This window comes from Chelonia mydas, chromosome 1 (assembly GCF_015237465.2).
Source record: "Chelonia mydas isolate rCheMyd1 chromosome 1, rCheMyd1.pri.v2, whole genome shotgun sequence".
NCBI classification, from domain to species: Eukaryota; Metazoa; Chordata; order Testudines; family Cheloniidae; genus Chelonia; species Chelonia mydas.
The window spans coordinates 328,347,103-328,374,258 of NC_057849.1; the positions used below are offsets into that span (position 1 = coordinate 328,347,103).

General features: G+C 41.6%; 1 protein-coding gene across 2 annotated transcripts in view; it reads right to left on the reverse strand.

The window, feature by feature from the left end:
• Positions 1-27,156, reverse strand: part of PCLO (piccolo presynaptic cytomatrix protein) — a 530,921-nt gene that overhangs the window by 255,849 nt on the left and 247,916 nt on the right. For both annotated transcript variants that reach the window (XM_043552451.1, XM_043552450.1), the window contains exons 5-6: positions 21,857-26,966; positions 19,477-21,488 (exon numbers count right to left, since the gene is read on the reverse strand). In XM_043552451.1, the coding sequence (XP_043408386.1) occupies positions 19,477-21,488; positions 21,857-26,966 (7,122 nt within the window). The remainder of the gene's footprint in view (positions 1-19,476; positions 21,489-21,856; positions 26,967-27,156) is intronic.

Below are 27,156 nucleotides of genomic sequence, written 5' to 3' on the forward strand. Positions count from 1 at the left end.
TGTTATGAGAAAAGCTACAGTGGATGAAAAATTCCACTCTCTCATACACTAAGCCTCTACTTAACTGGACAACGTTGCTGAGAAATACAGTAGCAAGCAGGAAGAGGGGTGTGTGTCACACGGACACACTACCAAATGCACCTTGGTTATAAGTGTGCACATGTTGACTTCAATATAGTTGCACCCACTTCAGCCTATGGTAAATGTGGCCCGAAAATAAAGGTCTCATCAATAACATACTCCAAGCAATTTAGAAAAATGAAGACTGATCTGCTTTAAAGGCACCCTATCTATCACTCTTATTATAGGGAGGGAAGGTTTACACAGAAGATCTTGTCACTGTATTTCTTTCATATTTTAGTCATGTAGGAATATAAACTGTGGAAACACTTAGATCTTTCTTGTGACCTCCAGAAGATTAATAAGCTATCAGATTTTTTTTTCCAATCTTAAATTATTTTCAAGTAATAGTTTATTATATTTTGATCATCAAGCAAATGTATGAGGAACTCTGTTAAATGTTTGGGTTTTCAATAGGGTGACCACGGGTCCCGTTTTGGCTAGGAGAGTCCCTTTTTTAAGCCCTGTCCCAGCTGTCCCAACTTTTTTGGCAAAAGTGGGCATTTGTCCTGTTTGCTGTTGCCAACTGATCAAGTTGGCAAGAGCAAACGGGACAAATGCCCACCTTTGTCAAACAAGTGGGGTGTGGAGAAACGTGCAGGGGGACAAGCGGTGATGCCAACCCTGCACAGGGAGGGGGCAGGTAGGGCTTGAGCGAGCAGCAAGGCCAGCCCAAGCCTCATGCCACGGGGGGGAAGAGGCAGGGCTTGGGCAAGCAGCAATGCTAGCCCCCTGTGTGGGGAGGAGGAGGCAGGACTTGGGCCAGCCCCATTCAGGGATGGAGGCTTGGGCAAGCAGTGATATCAGCCCCACACGGGGATTGGGGCTCAGGTGAGCGGCTCAGGCCAGCCCCATGCAGGAAGTGGGAGACGACTGGATCCTAGTCCCTTGCAGTGTCCCTTTTTCCCTTTGGGAAATATGGTCACCCTAGTTTTCAACCAACTGAAAGGAAACACTTAAGATTAAAGATAACACTTTGCTATAGTATGAAGTGTGGAACTGGTGTTAGAAATACTTTGTCAAGAATAGAACTGAATGGAACATTTTTGACAAAAATTGTCATCAAAATATGTTATTTTGTGAAGGTCGAAACATGTCACAGAGACTTTCTTTTTGATAAAGTTTTTGATAGGGAAGTATTTGAGGTACTGAGAGGACTTCCTGACAAGAGAGAGACCTGAATCAAAAACATGATCTTTTTAAGTGGAAAACAGCTATTTGAACACAATTTGTTTTGTACCAATGCAGAACGAACACAGATTTTGAAACCTCGAAAATTTCTGCAAAATAGAATTTTCATTCTCTGGCCATCTCTAGTCAAGAACAGAGTTTGCATAAAGAGTTTGAGGGATAATAACTGATCAAATGGTGGGGAAAATGGTAAATAACATGTTCACTAAACCCACCTTGTTACTCATTTTGATCACAGGAATGAGCTTTTCTTCATATAGCTACTTGGGTGTCAAAGTATTGATGGTGGCAGTGCTTATTGAGTCACTGTATGTGTGTTTGTATACCCCATTTTCCATCAAAAGCTAAAAGAACAGGAGTACTTGTGGCACCTTAGAGACTAACAAATTTATTAGAGCATAAGCTTTCGTGGGCTACAGCCCACTTCATCGGACGCATAGAATGGAGCATATAATAAGAAGATATGTATATACATACAGAGAAGGTGGAAGTTGATATACAAACTGTAAGAGGCTAATTCATTAAGATGAGCTATTAACAGCAGGAGAAAAAAACTTTTGAAGTGATAATCAAGATGGCCCATTTAGACAGTTGACAAGAAGGTGTAAGGATACTTACCATGGGGTCATTACACATATTGAATCTATTTCCCCATGTTAAGTATCCTTACACCTTCTTGTCAACTGTCTAAATGGGCCATCTTGATTATCACTTCAAAAGTTTTTTTCTCCTGCTGATAATCGCTCATCTTAATGAATTAGCCTCTTACAGTTTGTATGGCAACTTCCACCATCTCTGTATGTGTGTGTGTGTGTGTATATATATATCTATATATCTATATATATATCTATATATATCTTCTTACTATATGTTCCATTCTATGCAATCAATGAAGTGCGCTGCAGCCCAAGAAAGCTTATGCTCTAATAAATTTGTTAGCCTCTAAGGTGCCACAAGTACTCCTGTTCTTTTTGCGGATACAGACTAACACAGCTGCTACTCTGAAACCATCAAAAGCTAGTTTCAACTGAAAATTTTTGACCAGCTTAAATATATACTTACAGCCTCTCTCTTTCCCCGTGTGTGTCTATATAGATACACACGCAAACCCATAATCATTGGTTGAAAAGCAGCTTAGTGTATGTTGATATAAGGGTGGTTGTGCCAAACTTTAATTGTCTTTGATCTTTTCATGTTCTTTAAAGAAGATCTGAAATTGCCTTGTTGGCTAAAATAGGTGAGACAGGAATACTGAAGCTGGGAGCATAAAAAGGCCATAAGCCTTTTTGGTGGACTTAGTCTGGAACGTTTTATTTTGCATTTTGCGTTGTGGGTTTGGACACATAAAATTCCATGGAAAGTGCTTCTAGTAGTTGCAATGAGAATTTTAAGCTACAGGTGCCTGTGTACAGGGACTGCAATTAAGCAAATGAAACATGGAGCAAAGTGAGTGAAGTCGCAAACTGGGTCATAGAAAAGGAAGGTTTGAGACATTATAATGGGTTTTAACTTTTGTCTCTCTCCTTTTTAGACTTCTCCATATTGGGGTGTGGGCACTGCCTCAATCCAACAGGACTGGTGCTTCATCTCCCTTCAGCCCAGCTGTCTCAGTGTACAATCCATGCCCCGCTGTGTCTTCCAAATATCTGGTATATGATAAAAATATGTCTTGATATACTTTTGAGGGAGCATGTATGGATGGAAATGTATGGATCTACAATGCAATGCATATAGATATCGTGGGTCTAGGGACATGGTTTAATGAATATACTGGTCTTGTGAATAAAATGGTTCCAAAATAACTGTGTGGGAGGGAAGTGTAAAGAGATGTCACTGAAACAAATGTATGTATATGCAATGGATACAGAAGTGCTCTGACAAAAATGCATAGATGTCTGTAATTTATATATAAATGCAATAGGTATGCAATGCCATGTCAGGTTTGTGTCACTTTCTCTTTGCTATTTTGTCAGTAATCATCCACAGTCTACCAAATCAGTGTTTTCCCCCACATCAGTTAAATAGATTTTACCCAGAGATAACAGTAAGGAGGATTTTGCAAGTGACAGCCTTCTGCTGCGCCGTCCCGCTGCAAAACGTGCTAATGCAGTTTTGTTTTCCTGCATTTTTTTTCACAGATGCTCATAAACTAGCTTAGCCAGTAGAGTGCATTGGGCCAAATTCACTATCAGTGTAATCAAAAGAGTCTCTCTGGACTTCAATTGGTCCAGAAACTATGGGTGCCAAGGATTTACACAGTATGTACACAGATACACCAGTAGTAAAGATGGCTTAAGGATCATCATTTTTTCTGACCTCCCTCTCCCATTTCCCTACACAAGAATGTTCTAAAGGCTTCCAGTAAGCAAACATAACACAAGTGTTGAAGTAACAGACATTACTCCTTGCTGGTTGGTGGGTACTCACTCCTTCCATCCTTCCCTGCACACACATCAAGCTCAGCTTGATGCTTGAAGGTGTCACTATAAGATACTGTGGTAGGTGCCACCACAGAATCTTGAAGGGGCTCTTCCACTAAAGAATGTTTGAGTGAGTGGAGTCTGGCTGTGCTGCAGTGCAGGTAGGATGGAGGTGGAATGATACAGGGGGTCAGAGCAGAAACAGATTAGCAGTAAAAAGGAGTTTGCAGAGGGTGAGCTTCTGTCATCCTCTAGGCAATGTGTGTTATGTGTCCTCTTCTGTGCCTGATCTACACAGGATGTGAGTCTGTCTCAACTTGGAGACTGGCTCTTAAGCTAAAGTTTCTAGAGGTCCTGGTTTAAATCCATACTGTCAGCCATAACACTCCTCTTATGCTCCCTGGCTCCTGCTTGGTTCTAGTACACATAGTAATGCTGCATTTCTTTGTTTCTCAGTCCATGGATTAGCCAGTCCCCAGGTTAGCCAGTCCCGAATTTAGCGCTCAAATAACCCCTCAGACGGAATTGTGTGTGTTATTACGCATGTGTGTTGGATCTGAGCAGGGAGGGACTCCTTATACCTTCTTCCCTGTCTATCCCACATGCAGAGCAGAGTGTGGAATTTTGGTCTGAATGTGAGATGGCCATTTGCAGAGAGGAAGATGCAGAACATGTGAGCAGGAAAGGGGAGAAAAAAAACAGGCCTTTTGTTATCCCCATGCTAGGTGACCATGCTTTTTGAAAGACTGTGAAGGACCCACTTTGAAAAGCAAAAGACATCATTAGGCTAATTTCCCCTAATGGTGAAGTGTCTGTTCATTGAACAGGGAATAGGTGTGAAATAAAGAAATGTAAAAGTAATAGGCACTGCACACTGACCCAGTTAAATACCCTTTATAAAATCCCATTTATGTGACATGCTTATCAAATGTTGGATACCCCCTTCTCTTTGGAAGATCTGACTGATGGAAATAGGATGCCTCATTTGAGTCACAAAGAGATTATTCCGGGAGTTCGATAATGCACGGTTTCTAATGCATCAGAGGAAGAAAGGGTTCTAAATGTTAGTGACTCTAAATGTTAACCAGCTTCCCCCTTTTGTTTCAAAAATCTTTACACTCTCTAAAAATATATAATTTATAGATGAGATGGCTCTTTCTGTGTTGTTTTTATAACTTATTTACCTAGGAAAGCTCAGCTCAGAGCCAGCCTCTAGTTTTCAGTGGGTTTTCAAGCCAGTTTCATAGCTGGGTTTGACTGAAACAAAAACAAATCAAGGAATTTGCTCAAGGTCTCCCAAGAAGTCAGTAATTTTTGGACCTCGATCCTTTGCTCTAAGGATAAGGGGAAGGTCCTCTCATGGATCAGTAACGGGTTAAAAGACAGGACACAAAGGGTAGCAATAAATGGTCAGTTTTCAGAAAGGAAGGAGATGAATAGTGGTGTTCCCCAGAGATCTGTACTCGGACCAGTACTGTTCAACATATTCATAAATGATCTGGAAAAAAGAGGTGAACAGTGAGGTGGTGAAATTTGCAAACAATACAAAATTACTCAAGATAGTTAAGTCTAAAGCAGGCTGTGAAGGGTTACAAAGGCATCTCACAAAACTGGATGACTGGGCAACAAAATGGCAGATTAAATTCAATACTGATAAATGTGAAGTAATGCACATTGGAAAACATAATCCCAACTATACAAATAAAATGATGGGGTCTGTGACAAAGTTCCTCTTCTACCTTGATGGGGTCTTGCACTTATTGGCGGATTTGCTCGCTGTGGAGCTTCATGGCAGCCCTCAGTTTGGCCGTTTTCGTGAACCCACAGTCCAGGTCGACTCCTCCTGTGGATGACCAGGAGTTGGGAGGTTTGGGGGGAACCCGGGCCCACCCTCTACTCCGGGTTCCAGCCCAGGGCCCTGTGGAATGCAGCTGTCTAGAGTGCCACCTGGAACAGCTGTGCGACAGCTACAACTCCCTGGGCTACTTCCCCATGGCCTCCTCCCAACACCTTCTTTATCCTCACCATAGGACCTTCCTCCTGGTGCCTGATAATGCTTGTACTCCTCAGTCCTCCAACAGTCCACGTTCTCACTCTCCCAGCTCCTAGCACCTCTTGCTCCCAGCTCCTTACACACGCACCACAAACTGAAGTGAGCTCCTTTTTAAACAAACCCAGGTGCCCTGATTAGCCAGCCTTAATTGATTCTAGCAGCTTCTTGATTAGAACACCTGCAGCCAATCAGCCTGTCTGTCTTAATTGTCTCCAGAAGGTTCCTGATTGTTCTGGAACCTTCCCTCTTACCTTACCCAGGGAAAAGGGACCTACTTAACCTGGGGCTAATATATCTGCTGTCTGTTACTCTCCTGTAGCCATCTGGCCCAACCCTGTCACAGGTCTAAATTAGCTGTTAGCACTCAAGAAAGAGATCTTGAAGTCATTGTGCATAGTTCTCTGAAAACATCCACCAATGTGCAGTGGCAGTCAAAAAAGAATACTGGGAATAATTAGGAAAGGGATAGATAATAAGACAGAAAATATTGTAATGCCTTTATATAAATCCATGGTATGCCCACATCTTGAATACTGCCTGCAGATGTGGTCACCCCATCTCAAAAAAGATATACTGGAATTGAAAAAAGCTACAGAAAAGGCAACACAATGATTAGGGGTATGGAACAGGTTCCATATGAGGAGAGATTAAAAAGACTGAGACTTTTCAGCTTGGAAAAGAGATGACTAAGGGGGGGAAATGATAGAGGTCTATAAAATCATGAATAGTGTGGAAAAATTGAATAAGGAAACATTATTTATTCCTTCACATAACACAAGAATTACAGGTTACCCAATTAAATTAAGAGGCAACAGATTTAAAACAAACAAAAGAAAGTATTTCTTCACAGTCAACCTGTGGAACTCTTTGCCAGGGGATGTTGTGAAGGCCAAAACTATAACAGGGTTCCAGTAAGAACTAGATGAGTTCATGGAGGTTAGGGCAATCAATGGCCATTAGCCAGAGTGAGTAGGGATCCAACACCATGTTCTGCGTGTCCCTAGCCTCTGTTTGCCAGAGGCTTGGTGTGGGTGAGAGGGGATGAATCACTTGATGATTGTCTGTTCTGTTCATTCCCTCTGAAGCACCTGGTATTGGCCACTGTTGAAAGACAGGATACTGGGCTAGATGGACCATTGGTCTTACCCAGGATGGCCATTCTGATGTTCTTATATAGACCAGGATGTATTTCCCCCTACTGTAACCCAGTAGACCCCACTCCCCTCCCAGAGCTGAGATAGAACCCAGGAGCCCTGATGGGGGTCTCTCTCTCCCCAGACCTAGTAACAAAGTAAGAATATACATTAAAATTTTGAACCTAACCAGTGTCCCTTAAGTGACCTACCACAAGATGTCAGAACATGTTAGTATTAGAGCTGAGTGGGTCTCATTTATTTAATTTTCTTTCTTTTATATAAGAATTAGAAACAGTGCTCCAGTCAGCTAATTGCTAAGTTATCTGTCAAAAAAACTAGAGTTTTCAAGTGCCTAAGTAGCCCCTGGAATCATGGTTAAAGTTGCCCCCCCTCCAACCTGAAATGGCACCCAAGGGTGTAAATCAACAGTACACTCGTGTGTTGTGCACTAACTATCTAAGTGCACCCTGCTATCACACACTAAAATTTCCCTGGAGTGCTTTGATCTACTATGCTTTGAAACAAAAGCAGGTCAATGTGCACTAGGGAAACACTTAGTGCATGGTAGTAGGGTACACATAGGCAGTATGCATCATACTGTTGACTCCAGCTTGCCACACAGTAAATGTTTGTGTGTAGACAAACCCTTTGTCCCATTTTGAAAAGTGACTTATGCTCTTAGGACCCCAACTCCCATAGAAAGGCAATGAGACTTAGAGTCCTAAGCACCTAAGTCACATTTGAAAATGGTACCTTGGCTCCTAAGGGTTATACACTTTTGAAAATGTTACCTTTAGACTAAATGTTCATGCAAAGAATTGAGGGAGAGTAAAAACTCTCCTTATGCCCCTGTATGGGTACTTGAATCTCTGCTGGAACTTGCATGCCTGTTTAATCCAACTAGAGCAGGTAGGAAAGGTGCACGTTGCAGGCAGGACCTTTGATCTATCTCCCTACTCTCTGGCCTACACAGGTGAGCCAACACAAAGGGTATAGGCTAGCAGCAAATTACCAGCCTCTATCCCATCTTGAGCAAGGAGGAAGAAGAGGGAAAATGGTGTTTTAGGGGATATTTTGAGGTACGTCACCAGGGGCTACTTCTGTTGTAGCTTACACACCATCCATTGATCAGGATTGTGCCTAAAACTTGATTCTTGCAATTTACTAATTGCAAAGTACACAGGAGTATCACTTTGTTCACCACTGCAGCTCAGCCATCTGCCTTGGATAAAAGAAATGGCTTAACAGCATACAGCAATGCCACACAGCTGTTCCTTTACACTACAGTCTAAAACCCAATTGAGGTTGTTGTTAAAATTCCCCAGATGCAAAGAGCAAAACTTGCTGTTTCAATTTAGATTACTTTTATTCTAGATTAAGGAAAATAACAAAGAAAGAACAAATATAGAATCCCACTTTCATCTAAAGTGAAACACAAAATGGCAGCTGCCTCTGCAGCAAGTAGGCCCTTTCATCTATGCTTAATGGTGAATTACACAGAACACAGAATACTATCTTCCTTTCAACTATGTACAATACTGTTGTCTGGATTAGTCCATTTAGAACTGGACAGAGAACCCCAACTGAATTTATAAAGGAAACCAAATAGCCTTATGCTTTTGGTTATTACTGACCTGGGATAAATCTGAACCAAAGATTAAGAACTAGGGGGCTGTAGATGGCCCTATGCTTGGGTTGGCCAGGTTTTCATACATATTTTATAGATAGATAGATACAGATATAGTAGAATGGTTTCCTGAAAAATACGAGTGCCAGACCCTGTAGTCTCAATCAGTTCCCACTGATTTTAGTGGGCTTTTTGCTTAATGGAGGATTAAAGTCCTGAATTGCTGTGTGCCCTCAACTCATATTGACTTCACTGAGAATTGAGAGTCCTCTGCTCACATTTTGAAGGGCTGGTTCCAAAGAAAGGACTGGAGGATTTGGTCCAATTAAAGTTTTTCCAAGCATTTCCACAAACCTCTGATTCATCAGAAATGTTAGAAATTATTGTGCTAGCTGTTCTTTTCCTATCTAAAGAAATACTTGGGTTTTTCTTTCAAAATATCAGCTCATTCTTATTAGTCAGGCATCTCTGTTTGAAAGCACTCAGCAAAACTTTACTCCTGCAAAAGCTCTCACTTTCCTATGAGAGTGCTCACCCTGTGCTAACCCTGCCTGAGAGATCACGTCACCAATACTCAGATTTCAGCGTACAGGGCCCAGTCTTACAGAGTGTTATATGACTCCTGATAAGTGCCAAAAATTTGCACTGACTTCTATAGGAATTGAGGGTGCTTAGCACCTCTCAGGAGGCAGTGCACATGTTTCAAAATCAGGCCCAAAATGTGGTTGTACTTTGATAAGTGATGGTATTAAAACAGCATCTCCTTACTCAACAGATCTGTCCTTTTGTGCATCCTCAAAAATTATATGTGTCTACTTTAGCAACAGAATAAATTGTACTGTTTTTTTACTCCTGGCCATGCTGCATATTTAACACAGCAAAGAGAGAATGACCTGGATTCTATTCCTTCTTGTGCATGCCACAATAGAATTGTTTATTAAAATGCAATCAGTTACACATGTGAAGACAATGTGCTTACACGTGTATAACTGAAGTGGTAATTTAGCCTACAGAACCTTTATTATTGATAGTGATGTGTGAAAAATAAAGAACCGAGCTTGACTCTCAGATCCGAGGTTGAGTTTGATGGGCTGGTAGCTCGGGGGGGGGGGGGGGGGGGGGGGGGGGGGGGAAGAAAAATCACATAACTTCAGTTTACAAGTAAAAAGTATCTTACCGAGAAACCATTGAGAAACAATAAAAGAGTGAATCCCACAGATGCACTTTCACAAAGTCACTTTTCCGAGTAGAACTACTACCCAGTCTCCATTAAGCTTTAATCATGATTGCAGAGTATAAAAAAAAATTAAAAATTAAGTATAGAAAAGACCTGTACAACCAGCTAGCCTTTGCTCTACTAGTTTAGGAGTCTTTATTAATATTTCCTACTGCTTAGTCAAGTTCCAACTAAAGAGGCTTCCACCATTTCCTCTGGGAAAATACTCCACAATTAGGTGGGTGTTGCAGTTTCTTTTACAACACTGCAGGAGAATGTGTCGGTCTTTGTTGTACTCTTGCCTTTTCATTAATTGGGAACCTTCTTATCGGAAAACACAGACTTGGAGTGATTTGTTTTACACCAATGATAGTTATGTAAATTATGACATTTAATAAGTCAGACAGTTACAAAAGACAGTAAAATTTGCTATTCAAAGAAAAGACAGTCATACAAACTGTTAATGGATTGAATTCATCAGTGTAATTGTTAAACAAAAACTAAACTTAATCTATGTAAAGTGAGGTACAGTATATCATAAATATGTGGTGAAATGGAAACACACCATGAACTAAATCTATCCCTGGTATAATTCTATTGGAGTTAGCAGGTCAGATTATATTTATGTAAATAGGAGAAACTCCACTGAACTCAATGGATTTTTGCCTGTTACGTGTACAGACATTTGGCCCAGATTCTGTCTAAAGAAACCACACATACACAAAAGGCATGCTCATATATAGGGAATGGTCATCATACTTAGATATTATTGTCTAATACACTAGGAAAGCTTTATTTCTGGGAATGTCATCCCAGCATCTGCTGTTAAGCCTTTATCTATCCCTAAGAGTATAGGCATTCATATAGCTGGGAATAACAACTAGAGTTTAGGTCTCAGTTGAAATTGGTAAAAATGTATCTACAAAAATCCACAAAAGGACCCCCATTTCCCAGTAATTTAGCACAGGTTTTGAATATTCAGATTAGAAATATAAATAATATATAGATATAGGCAATGTTGTATAGGTGGTCACTTAATACTGAAAATGTAGATTTTTAAATCATAAAAATCCTATGGATATTTTGGAGTTACTAAGGGAAGATGGTTGCCTCAAGGTTACCCTAAATCTAAATTTTGGCTCTATTTACTTTTTCTGGTAAATCAGTTCTGGTAATTGATTTCCAAAAAAATATTTCCAATTTTATCATTTGCAACCAATTCAGATTTCAGAGTCTTATTTAGACACATATACATAAAATCTGAAAAAACTATGTTGAAAGTACATTAAGCTGGAAAAGTCAAGCACTCAGAAGTTAGAAAATACCCAAGGTAAGGTTACCTGTGCAGCTTTAGTTTGCCCCATTGTGAGTTTCCATTCTTGTTCTACCTTTAATTACATGATCACCTTCTGTATTTTCCACAGCACCTCTACTTCATTCAGTACACAGGATGAATGGTGGTCAGAGACTGGTGGACACAGCTATTCAATATTTCTTTTTATCCTCATCATTCAATGTGTGGTCCCATGCATTATTTATTCCACACCACCCAACCCTTGTACTGCACACTACCTCTGCTGCCTATAATATATATAAGAATATATTTCACAATATAAGCTCTTGTGAATGTTACCTAGGGTTGACATTTACCCAATACATAAACAAGAATTCTATTATTGCAAATGGGAAAGAATTATGTTATATAATTATGGTAACAAAGGTCAAGAGGAAATTTCAAAATATGGAACAAGGAAAAAAATCCTATAAACCAATAGGGCAAATTCCCTCCACATGAATTTAGAGTCAGGATGTCAGTTGACTAAAATTTACAACCTTTGCAATATTTTGTAATTTACTTAGCTGTCAGTAGATATTTGAGATGTAAGCCAACATTTTCAAAGATAGATGCGGAGAGTTAAGCACCTAAAACTTATTTTAGACACTTTTGAAATATCAGGGCACTTATTTAGGTTTCAAAATGTAAATTTAGGAGCCTAACTGGGCACTCGAGTATGAAAATAAATATAAAAAATAATGATTTGGGATTCACCAACTTGCGTTCTTTTTAAGAGCATAGGCAGCTTAGAAAAATCATGATTTCCAATCTTACTGCAACTGCAAGCAAACTCCTGTGACTTTTACCTGTTTCGGGACAGAGAAAGGCTATTATCTGTTTTGCTGCAGTATACAGATTGAAATAAAATTCCCACTATAAATGCAGTGATGTCACATTTTTGTATCAGACGGAAAATTGCAATAAGGCCTCCATTAACTCTCCTAATACATAGACTGATAGAATTTGTTTAGAATGTTGAAGTTTAAATACGCATGTGCTAAAGCTGGCAAGTTGATCCTAGCTGCTTTTCCTAACTGTATTTCAAAACCCACCAATTTACTACGCCTCCAATTCCTGGGTTCAAAAAATGACTAAACTTTTACTTAATCAGAGTAAACGTAACAAACACAACGATAGCTTTCAGTATCCCTTCTACTTCTTACTCCGCTAGGGAAAGCCTAGTCTTATAAGTGCCCACCAGTGCATTCCTTCCTGATCACAGTGTAGTTCTCTGATTCCCTCTGACCCTGCTCCCTCTCCCCTCAGGAATCAGCTGATGACCCTTCAAATTCAACACCCCCAACCCTCCAAATGACAGGTTTCAGAGTAGCAGCTGTGTTAGTCTGTATCCACAAAAAGAAAAGGAGTACTTGTGGCACCTTCTCGAAGGTGCCACAAGTAGCCCTCCAAATGAGCAGTCCAGGTGGAGGTAACATCCAGCAGTCCAAGCCTCTGTGTCTCTGTGCACCCTGCAGCATGTGTTCTTTTGGGCTTCAGCCAACATTATACCCTATCATACAATTTCACTAAACACACTTATTCTAGAACAACTCATATCAGAGCATTTCAAGTTAACATAGTCACTTCTCCTTAGGGCCAAATGTATTATTTCAAAGGAGTTAAGGGGCCACAATCAATTTTTTGGGGGCAGATACTCTGTTCTATTCTGCATTGCAAAGGGAACAGTTATGGAAATCATGCAGGAATCACTTGCTAATTTCTGTGGCTTCTGTTATGCAAGAGGTCAAATTAATGACAATAATGGTCCCTTCTGATCTTAAAATCTGTAGTTAGGCAATGTAGACACAAGAACAAATGGATATAAATTGGCCATCAACAAGTTTAGGCTTGAACTTAGATGAAAGTTTCTAGTCATCAGAGGAGTGACGTTCTGGAACAGTCTTCCAATGGGAGCAGTGGTGTCAAAAAACCTAACTGGTTTCAAGACTGAGCTTGATAAGTTTATCAAGTTATGATGAGATTGCCTACAATGGCATGTAGCCGATATGCAACTGCTAGCAGCAAATATCTCCAACAGCTGGTAATGGGACACCAGATGCGGAGGCCTCTGAGTTATTACCGAGAATTCTTTCCTGGATGTCTGGCTGGTGGGTCTTGCCCACAGGTCAGATTGGCAGAGACCAATGCAATGAGAGAGGTGGCCAGCAAAGGTGCTGCTGAGCCTACACAGCAGGGAAATGACAACAGATGTCCAGCGTGTCTCCATTTTACACCTGGGACTCCTGGGGAAACGAGGAGGCAGTCAGAGATGCTGTGTGATTCAAACACTACAGTTTAAAAATTGATCAGGAATCACGTTTTATTCATAATGAAATACAGATTTCCTTCTTCAGTCTTGAGGGCCCAATTTTAGAGCTTCAAGGGCCACACGTGGCTCTTGGATCACAGGTTCGACAGCACTGCCTTACTTTAACATATTTTTTTCCAGCAGGTGAAAAAAAATATTTGCAAAAACAAGATCATGTTCTATTAGGAAACATGTTCTGATAAAGCTAAATGTGAGGAAGTAAACTGCTGCAAAACCTAAATGGTGGAGAGACTCATTTTTGCTTGCTTCAGATTGGGTGTAAAAGCCTTTTGCATAGGGATAGTCTGTTCCCACTACTGATCACATCTCAGTCTGAAACACACATCATGTGGCCTACAGAGAGACAGCTCTGGCAAAACAGACTTAAAGACAGCATGCATATAAACCTGGTCAATGACTAGACACAGGGTATGTCTACACTACAAAAAAACCCTGTGGCAGTGACTCTCTGACTCATGCTATGGGCCTAAAAATAGCAGTGTGAATGTTCCTGATCAGGCTGAAGCTGTAGCTCTGAGACCCACCCCCCTCACCAGGTCTCAGAACTCGAGCTCCAGTCTGAGCGGAACGTCTACACAGCTGTTTTGAGCCATGTAACATAAGCCCGAGTCAGTGGACCCAGACTCTGAGACTCACTGCCATGGGTTTTTTTTTTGCAGTGGACAGACATGTACATACACACATGTAGCTTGCAGAATGCAATGAAAGATCACTTCTAATTTACCATCTCCTGATTTTGCTTTTAGCTCTGCCATTTTCCCTGCTGCACATCAGGACTTGGACCGAGTTTTGTTGTGCATATAAATTCTTTGAACTAAGATGTTTTGAGAGATGACTCTGACTCCCTTCTCCTGTACCCTGTTTTAAATAAGAGCATTCTCTGAGTGCCCCTCACGTAACACTCCTTTGTGTATTTATTATTTATCACTATTATTATTTGCATTATCGCAGCACCTAAGAGCCCTAGTCATGGACAGGGACCCCATTGTGGTACGTGCTGTACAAACACAGAACAAAAAGATAGCCCGGGTTCCAAAAAAGCTTCTGCTACAAGCAGAATAAGTCAGCGTGCATGTTTAAATTAGAATAAAACTGAAGTGTGGCAGTACTTAAATCCAAGTGCAGAGGGGTCCATGATATGTTGGCATAACATAACACAAACCTGCAGCTAAGGAAGGAATGCCAACACCACTTACCCCTCATTAATTGTGGCAATATGTGTATGCTAACTTGCAGGAGGGCCCTTTGAGTATGAAAGATAACTACAGTTTTTACACCAATGAAAGAAGAATTGGAAAAACAATAATTCCTCCCTGTGCTTCCGAGATGTTAGAGTCCTAGGGATAGATCCTCAGCTGGTATCAATCAGCTTAGCTCCTCTGGAGTTTGTATTTGTCTAGACCTTCTTGAACCAAACTCTGCCTAGTGTATCACTTATATCATAAACAGCCAGGGCCACTCCTCCTCCCCAGCACCCCCTGGATCCAAAACTGTGCAAGGAAGATGCCCTCTCTGGGGGTACCAGCACCTAAACCCCTACTTCCCGCCACATGGGCTTGGGGAAACAAACTGCAGGGAGGAGCCAGCCAAAGACTGAAGCTGAAAGAGTAGCTGCGGGAGCTGCTTAAGCAGGGACATTCAGATGCTGATGCTGTCAGGTCACCTTCTGTAGTTTTCACTCCAGACATTCTCTCCCCTCTGATTGATTGGCTGCTGCTCCAACTCTGTTACCCCATCCATCTAGTTAATCTCCACCTAACATAACCCCACCAAAGGAATTTAAGTAACAAAATAAAATAAAAAAACATTATGGAACCATCATCACATTGTTCACTCAGCTGGTGTGTCCTACCCTTCTCTCACCCTGTGTATGCTGGGTCTATTTAGTCTGTAAAGCTCTTTGGGGCAGGGACTGTCTACTATTATATGGCTGCCTATATATATTGCTTAGCACAATGGGGCTCCATTCTCAGTTGGCCTCTAGGCACTAGAGTAATAGATATGATAAATACTAATTAAAAATAACATACTCTATATCCTTTAATTCACACTGTATATTTTCAAACTCTAATATTTAAGATCTCTTTAGAGACAAACTGCATTATTCAGGTTGCACACAATTTTTTATGAAGTGTATAAGACGCACATTCCTCTTTATACAAATTGGTAAATCAATGCCAATTGTACCTATTTATAGAAATAAGTGTGCCTAGTTCCACATACTCAACAATAGTTCCCTGTATTCCCTATGAGCTTAATCTAATCATTCCCATTGAGGACGCTATCCAAAGCCCACTGTGATTAGATATGCAACATTCTGCTGTGAAGCCTCTGTTAATAATACAATAATAATACAATGTTAGTTCTACAGCTTCCCACTCTGTGGAGGTGCTTGGAGAGCTGCACAACAGCAACATTCATGCCAACTTCAGGAGACGATGTGGGGGTAGGGGGGTTGGGTAGGTGGATGAAAGGGGAGGCAGTGCCATGAGCATACCGCTTTTCTTCCCCCTTTTAAGAGTCCTTCAGGGAGTGCACAGGGAACACTTTTTATTGTGCATGGCCTCTGCACACCTGCATGGAAACATGGTTAAGTGACCACCCTGGCTTACCCAGGAGACCTTCAATGGCCTGAAATTCAAAAAAACAGCCATACAAAAGGGGAAATTAGGTCAAATTATGAAGGACAAATATATAAAAACAACAACAACAGCAGCACATCGGGACAAAATTAGGAAGGCCAAGGCAAGAAATGAGATTAAACTGGCTAGGGACATAAAGGGGAACACGGAAACATTTTACAAATACAGAAGCAAGAGGAAGACCAAGGACATGGTAGGCCCATTACTCAGTGGGGATGGCAAGACAATAACAGAAAATGTAGGAGCGGCCGAAGTGTTAAATGCCTTCTTTGTTTCAGGTTTCACCAAAAACGTTAGCCATGATTGGACAACTAACATAGTGAACATCTGTGTAAATGGGGTAGGTTCTGAGGCTAAAATAGGAAAAGAACAAGTTAGGAATTACACACAAGTTCAATTATTCAAGTGGGTAGGATGTGGTGAAATATATCCTAGAATACTTAAGGAACTGGCAGAAGAGTTCTCTGAGACATTAGTGATTATCTCTGAGAATCCGTGGAGGACAAGAAAGATCCAAGAGGACTGGAAAAGTGATAATATAGTACCTAGCCATAAAAAAGGGGAATGAGGACAACCCAAGGAATTATAGATCAGTCAGCTTAACCTTGGCACCTGGAAACGTAACAGAACAAATCACTGGACAATCAATTTGTAAGTATCTAGAAGAAAATAAGGTGGTAAATAAAAGTCAACATGGATGTAATATATCTCAACTTCAGTAAGGCTTTTGATACTGTCTCACATGACCGTCTCATAAACAAACTAGAGAAATATAGCCTACAGGAGCCTACTATAAGGTGGGTGTACAACTGGTTAGAAAAGCAAACTCAGACAGTTATCAGTGATTCACAGTCAAGATGGAAAGGTATATTGAGCTGGATCCCATAGGATCTATCCTGGCTGCAGTTCTATTCAATATCTTCATGAATGATTTGGATAATGGCGTAGAGCAGGGGTCTCAAACACGCAGCCTGCAGGGTTATTTCCTGTGGCCTGCCAAGCTCCCCTCACCCCCCCCCCCCAGAGTTATTTCCTGCGAGCCGCCAAGCTCCCCTTCCCCCCATTCCCCCTCCCTTCAGCGTGCTGCATCCCCGCTCCTGTGCCTACCTCCAGGCGCTTCCCGCTGCCAAACAGCTGTTTAGCGGTCCTTAGCGCTTTCCAGGAGGGAGGGCGGAGGAGTGGGGAGCCGTGCGCTCAAGGGAGGAGGTGGAGAAGATGCGGGGCCGGGGTGGGGATTTGGGAAAGGGGGTGAAATGGGGCAGGGAGAGGGCGGAGTTGGGGTGGGGACTTTGGAGAAGGGGTTGGAATGGGGGTAGGAAGGGGTGGGAAGAGGCAGGGCAGTGGCGGGGCCTCAAGGAAGGGGTGGAGTGGGGGTGGGGCCAGGGGCAGCGGGTGTGTGTGTGTCAGTGATGCGGCCCTCGGGCCCTCGTGGTGGTTCGAGTTTGAGATCCCTGGTGTACTGAGTACACTTATAAAGTTTGCGGATGATACCAAGATGGGAGCGGTTGCAAGTGCTTTGGAGGACAGGATTAGAATTCAAAATGATCTGGACAAACTGGAGAAATGGTCTGAAATAAATAGGATGAAATTCACTCAGGACAAATGCAAAGTACTACACTTAGAAAGGAATAATCAACTGCACAAATACAAAATGGGAAATGACTGCCTAGAAAGCAGTACTGCAGAAAAGGATCTGGGGATTATAGTGGATTACAAACTAAATATGAGTCAACAATGTAATATTGGGCAAAGGGCAAACTTCTTTCTGGGATGAATTAGCGCAAGTGTGGTAAGCAATACATGATAAGTAATTCTTCCACTCTACTCAGCACTGATAAAGCCTCAACTGAGTAAGGTGTCCAGTTCTGGGTACCACACTTTGGGAAAGATGTTGACAAATTGGAGGTAGTCCAGAGGAGAGCAACAAAAATGTTTAAAGGTCTAGAAAATATGACCTATGAGGAAAGATTGAAAAATAAATGGATTTGTTTAGTCTGGAGAAGGAGGGGCATGATAACAGTCTTCAAATATGTGAAAGGGTGATAAATTGTCCTCCTTAATCACAGAGGACAGGACAAGAAGTAATGGGCTTAAATTGCAGCAACGGAGAGTTAGGTTAGACATTAGGCAAAACTTCCTACCTGTAAGGGTAGTTAAGCACTGGAACAAATTACTTAGGGAGGTTTGGATTTGCTGTCATTGGAGGTTTTTAAGAACAGGTTAGACGAACACCTGTCAGGGATGATCTAGATTATACTCAGTCCTGCCTCAGTGCAGGGGACTGGACTAGATGCCCGGTCAAAGTCCCTTCCAGTCCTACATTTCTATGATTCTGTGTTGGTGCAAGAGTTGCATACAATCTGGACCTTTGAGGGTGAGAGTAGATAGCCTGAAATTGGAAAACATGACACACATGCAAACATAGAGGCAAGACAGAAACACTCATTATTCCACCCAATGCCATATCCTGGAACCAAACATAGCTAAACACAGAAGAAAACACAAAAAATTAATAGAGAAACCAGAGTGAGGACTCCCACTGACCTTTTACAACTAAACAACAGCACATTCAAATGAACAAAGGTAACACACACACAAATGGAACAATTGTAATATACTAAATAATGAATATCTCCTCCTTGATTCTCAGCCAGTGGCAGGTTTCATTTCCCAGGTAATGCTCCACAAATTATACACTGATTTCCTGGGGTGGGAATGTCTCTTGTTATTTCAAATTCACCCCCATGGCCAATAAGAAGCAGCACTGAACACACAGGTGACTCCCACCTACTTCTCCTTATCCAGAAAGATGGTAGCTGTGATATGAGACTTCCAGGAATGGGGAGTGGTCAAACAAGTACAAATTGAGAGAACAAGGAGAATCCTTACTTAATTGAGAACTGTAGGGAGAAATTCTCCTTCCCTTTTCCAATGGGGACAAAAAGGATAGTTCAACCAGCCAGAACCAAGTCTGGGATTACTGGTACCTTGAAAGGCACATGCATTGAGCACCTTAGTGTATCTGCATTCCACACTATAGCATGGGAACTTGGTGGGGGAAAAAATCCTTGTTAGAATGAATGTGAATGTAGTTCACTGAAAAAAAGTTGGTAGCAACCTTAGCATCCAAAATTGTAAGTTCCCTGCTAATTTTAGGTGATACCATGGTGTGTCTTTTAATCCCTCATTGAGAAAATAATTTGAGGCTCTCTTCATTTTCCAAAACAAGCAATGAAACAAATAATCACTGCAACAAGCTTCTGACATATCATGGTACTTTTTCAGCATGGTGTATAAACAATTTTTGTGAACAGATCCTGTTAATGAGTGCAATATCCCTCATGCTGCATAAAAAGTCAACCTCACAGTTTTGAAGTTAAAGAAAGAAAAAACAAACAATTCTTACCACAAATCCCTCAGCGTACTGAAACGGAGGTCTGGAAGTGTCTTCTGCTGTTGGACTCAAGGGCTTAGGATCCGACATAGAGCGCTGCATCGTCTTTGCAGATTTTGGGCTCAGTGGAGGACCCTTGGCAATATCAGCATGCAGCATCTTCTGAGGGCTGATGTCATCAGTGATGGATTTTTCATAGGGTATAAAGGCAGACTCTATAACTTTGCTTGGTGAAACAGGTGAAATGGGTGAATATAGAACTTTGGGAGATTTAGGAGGGGAAGGGACTACCTGTAATGTGGAATCTGCACGGAGATGGGATGAATAGCCTATTTCTAATGGTGTTGGACGCTTTTTATCTTTCTGTGGAGACGTGGCTGTCAAGTACTGGGGACTCTGATCTGAGTCTGTTTCTGTTTGACATCCCAAACTTTCTCCTTTGTATGTCTTCTCTGGAGCTGAAATATGTTTAATGATTTCAACCTTAGCATCCAGCCTGGCCCTTATTGAAGGTGTTCGTATCGTCCCTACAGGTTCTGTCTGTACAGAGATCTCTGCCACTGTCTGAACTGCAATGCTAGACACTTTGGAAAATGGCTTAGCTTTGTCTACCTCAGTGGTACCCTCGTTATATTTCCCAACACGAGACTTTCTTCTTGATCTGTTAGAAAGATCCCATTCATCTTGATCTTCATCATCCGTCTGAACACTTGTGTCAACGCTTTTCTTAGTTCTCCTTCTCCTGTTTGCGTAACTTCTGTCTGCACCATCTTCATCATCAGTTTGTACTCCACTGTCCACTATTTTTTTAAAACAACTGGGCTCTTCTTCCAGAGTCTCATCAAGCTTGTCATACTGACCACGCAATTTTGGCATGGAGCTCCTCTTTTTCAGTTGTTTCTCTTCTCTCACATCAATGTCCTTAAGAGACATTTCTGAAACAGAGCTTAGCATACCAGGCCTAGATATATATTGGGTAATGCCATCTGACTGAACTGTGTACCATGTTTGGCTTTGTGGAATTTCAATGCCCAACACAGTGGAAGCTGTGGTGTTTGGGTCATCGCTAGTCCAAAACGGGCCATTTTCTGTAGCAGCATACTGCCCTTCCAGAAGGGCTTGGTCTGTGCTTGTTTGTGGAGAGACAGTTCCAGAAGGGTCATAATTATACTGATATATCTGGCGAATTTTTTGCTCTTCCAGCTGCTGATGAAGCTGCTGCTGAAGTTGTTGAAATTGTTCAAGCTGTAACTGCTGCTGGGCTAAGGTTTCCTGCCTCATCATGAATTGAGCTTGTCGCTCCTCTTCTTGCTGAAATAAGAGATGGTGCTTCATGGATTGCAACTCCTCAAGTTTTTTTTGGACCATTAACTTTTCTTGTTCTCTAAACCTTTGGATTTCCTGACGTTCCCACTCTAGTTCCTCTGCAAAGCGCTGCTGCTTAAGTTTCTCAAGCTCAAGCAGTTCACGCTGCAAGTCAAGCTGCTGCTGTTTGTCTTCTTCAGGGGCAATGAGAAGTGCAACTTCATCTTCAATTACATCTGCAAAAGCTTCAGAAGCTGTAGTTAAAGCAGGAATCAAGTTAGTTGGCTCAGTGGTAATAGTTTCTATAGTGCCAGGTTGTAACCCTGTGTCAATATCAATGCCAGTAATTGCATTGTCTTTTTCAGCTGCCACTGTTGTCAAGAAACTGTATGATCTTGGAAGTGGCTGATTCTGTTGCAAGGTTGACAGTGAGGACACTGAATCAATCGTTTGGACAGCAGATAAATCTCTGACAGTTGTACTGAAAATAGAACCAGGCTGTGTGGTTATGGCAAATGTGGCTGGGATTGGAGTTGCAACTGAGGAATAAACAACACCATTAGAGGATCGTAACACACTTCCAACACCATACTGGGATCCCAGAGACGGTACTATTCTTGCTTGGGAATACTGTGGTGCACTAATCCCGATGCCTGAAATCACTTGTCGAGTCTCTGGATAAGGACCAGTGATCTTGCTTGAGTAATCCATTACCTCACCTGAAATTACAGGGCAGAGTTATAGTCCAGTCCCCCAAAAGAAGGCTGCTTTGTGGATTCTGAAAGCCATCCCATCTTGATGAATTAAACAGGGGTGGGGAACTGCATGCAAATCTTCAGGTTAATGATTTACTTTAGACGTGAAGAAAAAAGCATTGCTGAACATGCAGGCACATGCAGGACCTCTGTGCAAAACACATATGTAAAATGAAGAAATAAAATACATGTATAATCCAGAATAATGTGTCACACTGTCCAACAGAAAACATAATTACAGGAGGAAAAATTTAAAAAAAATTATCCTGATATGAGATGAGGAACACCACAATTATATTTCAAAGAAAGATCTGCTGCTGTTTCATACTGACCTGTAGTGACTCTTCCAGAAGTTAGATCTACTGCTGCATCTGTTGCCCCAACTCGATAATCGAAGCTATTCTTGCTTTTGTATACAAAAAGACCAGCTTCTGATAAATTAGTGTCAGACATGGATGGTTTCATACCTCCAAATCCTCTGTACCCATATGGCCCTGAGCGATCATACTGATAATGGTCATCTCTGTAACCAAACCGATCTTCAGGCAGCGTGGTTGGAGGCTGCTGTGCTGTACAGCTACTGCCAAATGGCAATTTATAAACCACATCACAACAAACAGCTCTTCTCCCTGCAGTCAGATCAACGGGCTTTTCATCTTCTTCTATTACACTGGTGACAACTCCTGAAGTAACTTCATCCACTGTCACCACTGTTCTGTGGGATTTTGTGGTGCTAAGGTCAACTGCTCCACTCTCCATTAGCTCCTGGGATGTGGAGACATCAGTCCACCCATTTGTCATACCAACAGGAGGTACAGTAACAGGTATTGCAGTAGCCCATGATACTGCATGTGTTGAAGTACCCAGGGATAAGTTTATTGGCACTTCATCTCTACCTGCAGAGAATGCCTGGCTGCCTGTTACTCTGTATGCAGGCTCAAAATGTTTTGACGTTGTCAGCTGCAGTGGTGTTGTCATTGCATGCCCCAGATCTACAAGGCTCTCTGTACTTGATGTGTAACTTACAGCAGCTGTGCAGGTCATTATCGTTACCGTTTCTGAGACTAGTGCTAGAGAGGGTTCTGCAGCTGACACAGTGCTAAGATTTATGATAGCTGGTTGGACTGCACTTACTGGCCGCCCACATATATCACTTGACATAGTTTGTCTTCTCACATCCATGGGAGCAGCAGACAGATCCATACAGGTGTCTGTCATTTCAATATCCATTTTAGTTAAAGTACGAAGGTCAATAACATCACCAAAGAGATGGAATCTTCCATTCTCTCTACACCTAGGAGGCTCACCTATATGTGTTGGCTCTGGAGGTACAGTAATGGAGACACTACCTAAACCAACAGTGGGAACTGAGCTTTTAACCACAGACACTGTGGTTTTGGTCACCTCTGTTGTTATCAACTGTGTTACCGAACTGGGGACTGTTTCAAAAGTTGATTGTGCTGTGACAGGAACAGTGGAAAGTGTCTGCAAAGCACCTGAAATATACATGCTGTGATCTGCCATACTTTGAATCTCCATAGCTTTCATAGATGGAGTAAACAGAGGCTGCACATTTTGGGGGAGCTGTTCCTTAGAGGATGATCCAAAAGGCCAACTGGTAATAGCTTGACTAGTTATAGACTCTGTGGGAGTTCCAGGTTCAGATGGCAATGTGATAACAACATAGGTTTCCTGCGAGGGTTTGGTCAGCCTTGGTGAAGATTTGCTAGAGTGTGGAGACAAAGGGGACGTAGGGGATGTGAACTTGCACTCTGCTGAAGAGACCAAATTCAAAGTCATACTTGTCAATGACAAACCTGTTGGTTTTGGCTGTTTCTCTGCTGGCTGATGAGCAGCTGTTGGGAGCTGAGGAACTGCTGGCTTAGGAGCAATGGGAGGCTTAGTTACCTCAAGGGGCCTGTGACTGAACACAAGCCCCGCTGGAATTAAGGATGGCTTGGGTGGCACAGGAGGTGGTGTCGGGGTGTATATTTTTGGGGCAGATGCCACGTTGTTCTTTAACACCTCTGTGGCCTCTCTGGCTATACTAGTAACTGAAGGTGCCACTGCAGGAGCTGTTGTCACTGGAACCTTAACCTGTGTCTTCTTTTTGGGATAAATAGCTGGCTTTGGTGGAGGAGGCGGAGGTAATGGTAGGGGAGGCGGAGGTGGTGGAGGAGGAGGGGGTGGAGGTGGTGGAGATGGTTGGGCTGAAGAATCCAAAGAAGAGCTTCTAAAAAATGAGAATACTTTGGATGTTACAGTAGGAACTGAAGAAGCAATAGATGGTAATGCAGATACTGTGCTGGTCTTAGTTGTAGCATAGGTAGTAGATACAGAGGATGTGACTGGGGCTTGCTCTGATGTTATACACACAGGAGGTTGGTCAGATGCTGCCTCAGCCAAGTTAATCCTTGTCATGTCAAACACAGCTCCTTTGTGTACATCCTCAGAAAGGACTTTATCAATACCAACATCAGCTGTACCTTTAATTTTTCTGGCTGTGTCTTTTTCTGGTTTGGGTGAATCAAAGGTAGTGGTGTCAGAAGCATATTGCGTGGGTTTTATAGCCGTAGTTGTGATGACAGAAGGTGCATCTTCAGGCAAAGAAATTACACCATGATCCACACTTGCCATATCTGTGGATACAACTGTTTTTTTAGGAGGCACAGTAACAGGTTCATAAGGTGTGCTTATTTCAGAATGTTCTTTTGTGAAACTTAAGGGAACTTGAGCTATTGCACTGATACCTTCAGAATGTACTAATTTACCTACAACATCTGCTATGTCTACATAACCTGCAGTTGTGCTATCTATTCCAGTAATAGGTGATGAGCTATCAGTGGTACAAATTGAAGATGTAGATGATGTTAGAGAAGGTGTATCATAAGGTAAAACTGATGTTGCACTTTCTGATGCCTCAGAGTATGTCAACATTGACGTTTCGTGTGAAATGATTTCCTGAACTTCTCTGGCATAATCTGTTAGGTATTCATCTTCTATTTTTTCTGTAGTAAAGTGCTGAGTTATTTTAACATCTGGAATAGAAAGCACTGTGCTGCTGACTGAAACTGTATCTGAAACTGTCATAGGAGCACTTGACACTAAAGATTCACCATCCACTATATCTCCAACTATAAATACGGTTGTATCTGGCGCAGGAATTAAATCAGATGTCGGCTGAGTTGGACTGGAGCCTGGCGTTAGCTGCATTCTTTGTCGTTTCATAAGCTCCTCATAAGCAGCATCTGCATCTAACAACTGCTTTTCCTCAGTGGTGGAAGTTACTACACTGTCAAGTACAACTATCTCATGACTTTCTGGTATAATGTAAGAACTAGACACAATGTCTTCTTGAGGCACAATTGAATGCAAAGGCTCTACACTGTAATAGTCTCTCTGTCGATCTACAATTTTCTGCATAGTTTCTTCATAAATCTGATCTGGAGGTTTTATTTTTTTCTCTCTCCCTCTCTGCTGAATAAATTCACTACTTTCATCTTGTCTCATTACAAGATTAGCATCAATAGTTTCATTATATGTGTCCTCTACTAAAGATTCATAAATATAATCCTCTATTAACATGCCACCATATAAAGAGTCTTTTTCAAACACTTCTTTTTCATTTGTACTTTGAAATAGTTTGGATTTATGGGATTTGTGCATCATTTCCTCATATACCTCTTCAGCACTTTTTAATGTTTTTTGGCTACTTTCTTCTTTTAGGACCCCAACAGGTTGTTCATCTGTTGGAGAATATAAAGAGACAGCTGTAGGCAACTTATAAACCTTTTGCACTTCTATTATTTTTTCTGGGCTGATTTCAAATCCTTCAGGATCTGACTCGATACTTGGTGAATATTCAGAACAGGAAGATCGGTGCAGCTCCTCCATTTCTGCTGCCTGTCGTAACTCTTCTGTTGGAGATGCATCTTCAATAGGAGAAAGATTACTTGGTGGGGTCTTTGGACGTTCCCGTCTTCTCTGTGCTCTTAGTTCATCTTTGTCTTTCTTAGATTTTTTGCTGGAACTCTTTCTTTGCTGCTGTTCTAATTCACGTTGTTTCTCTTGTTCCTTTAGCAGCTCTTCTTCCTCCCTTAGCTCCTCTTCTTCTGAAGAGTCTTCAATGGTGGGAAGAAGAGGACCATGTGACCGGTGTCTGGCTTTGCGCTGCTGTTTGCTTTCTCCTCCCATTTTTTTGTGACTAGGACTGCTGTCACTATCTTCATCAAGAGATGACACAGATGTGGGAGATGTACCTGGAGTAAAACTGGAGGCATGCAAACTAGAAGACCCTTCTCCCCTGGATCTGTCTTCTGGTGAATCTGTAAGACTCTCCATCTCTAGCTCTGGCTCTTCATCAAAATATAAGCTACCCTTCTGTGGTTCAGATTCCTCAGAATATGTATTTGTTATTGTGCTGTTGAGTTCTATTGTTTTGAAACGTCTAAGGCCTCCGCCTCCTCCAGTTACAGTGAGTTCTTCACTGTCTTGACTTTTGGTTTCCCTATATTTTGGTTCTGGGCTTTCATCAAAAGTTTCATCATCATCATCATCATCATCATCATGCCACGAGTGACGTCTTCCAGCATCCTCATCATAGGTTGTGCTACTTTTTCGCATCATCCTTCTATGTTTTCCAGCTGTTCCTTTAGCTTTGACTTTCACTTCTTCCTTCTTTTGGCTTTCAGTTACACTGATTTCTTTAAGCTGGTTCCTGATGAATTCATCATCTTCAGAACCTGAGGCATCTTCATCAGCACTCATTTCTATAATCTGTTTTCGAATGAAGTCTTCATCATCACCTGATCCTAGACTGTCTTCTCGTTTGTACTCATCACTACTTGAAGAGCCAACACTAGTTCGTCTTTTTCTCCTTGGGACAGGTGAGTTTTCACTCTCACTGCTGTCTTCTACAGAATCATAGCGTTGCCTTCTTGTTGATATATCATCTACTGCATCCGTCTTTTCCTTATAGTCTTTCTGAGTTGGAACACTTTGTTTTCCATCTTCTTCAAGACCTTCTTCATCTTCTTCTTGAATGTCTTCCAGATCCTCCTCATCTGAACTGTAAGGTTCTGGAGTCATTGGCAAAGGCTTTGTTCTTTGTGGATCCTTTGTTTGTTCGCCATATATACCATAAAGGTCTTTGGTCTTCCCAGACTCTTCCTCAGCAAGTGTACTTGCCTGAGCTTCCAAAATTGATAGAACTGTACTTTCCAACTTGGCAAGATCTGAGGGGCTTGAAGGACTGCCTTCTTGCGAAAAAGTATCTTTTTTAGAAAGTTCCTTGAGTAAATCTTTTTCATCACTGGGGATAAGACTTGGAATTTCACCAAGTGAACTCGATATCCCATCAGAAGAATACCCAGTGTCACTCAGACCTTGTGGACTTCTCTGTTGCTGAGAGATTGATGTGTCTGATTTGTCAACCTCCTGCTCCTAGAAAACAAATATGTATATATATATCAATTCTTAATGTTGCCAGGCAATTACATACAAGGCTTTTTCTCAAAGAAGAGTTAATGTCCCCATTACGATAAGTAGTATTTTAAACCAGAAGAAGAACAAACCATAAATTAATGAAACACTAATTTCGGTATGCAAAGCTCTTAAAACATTTTTAAAAAAT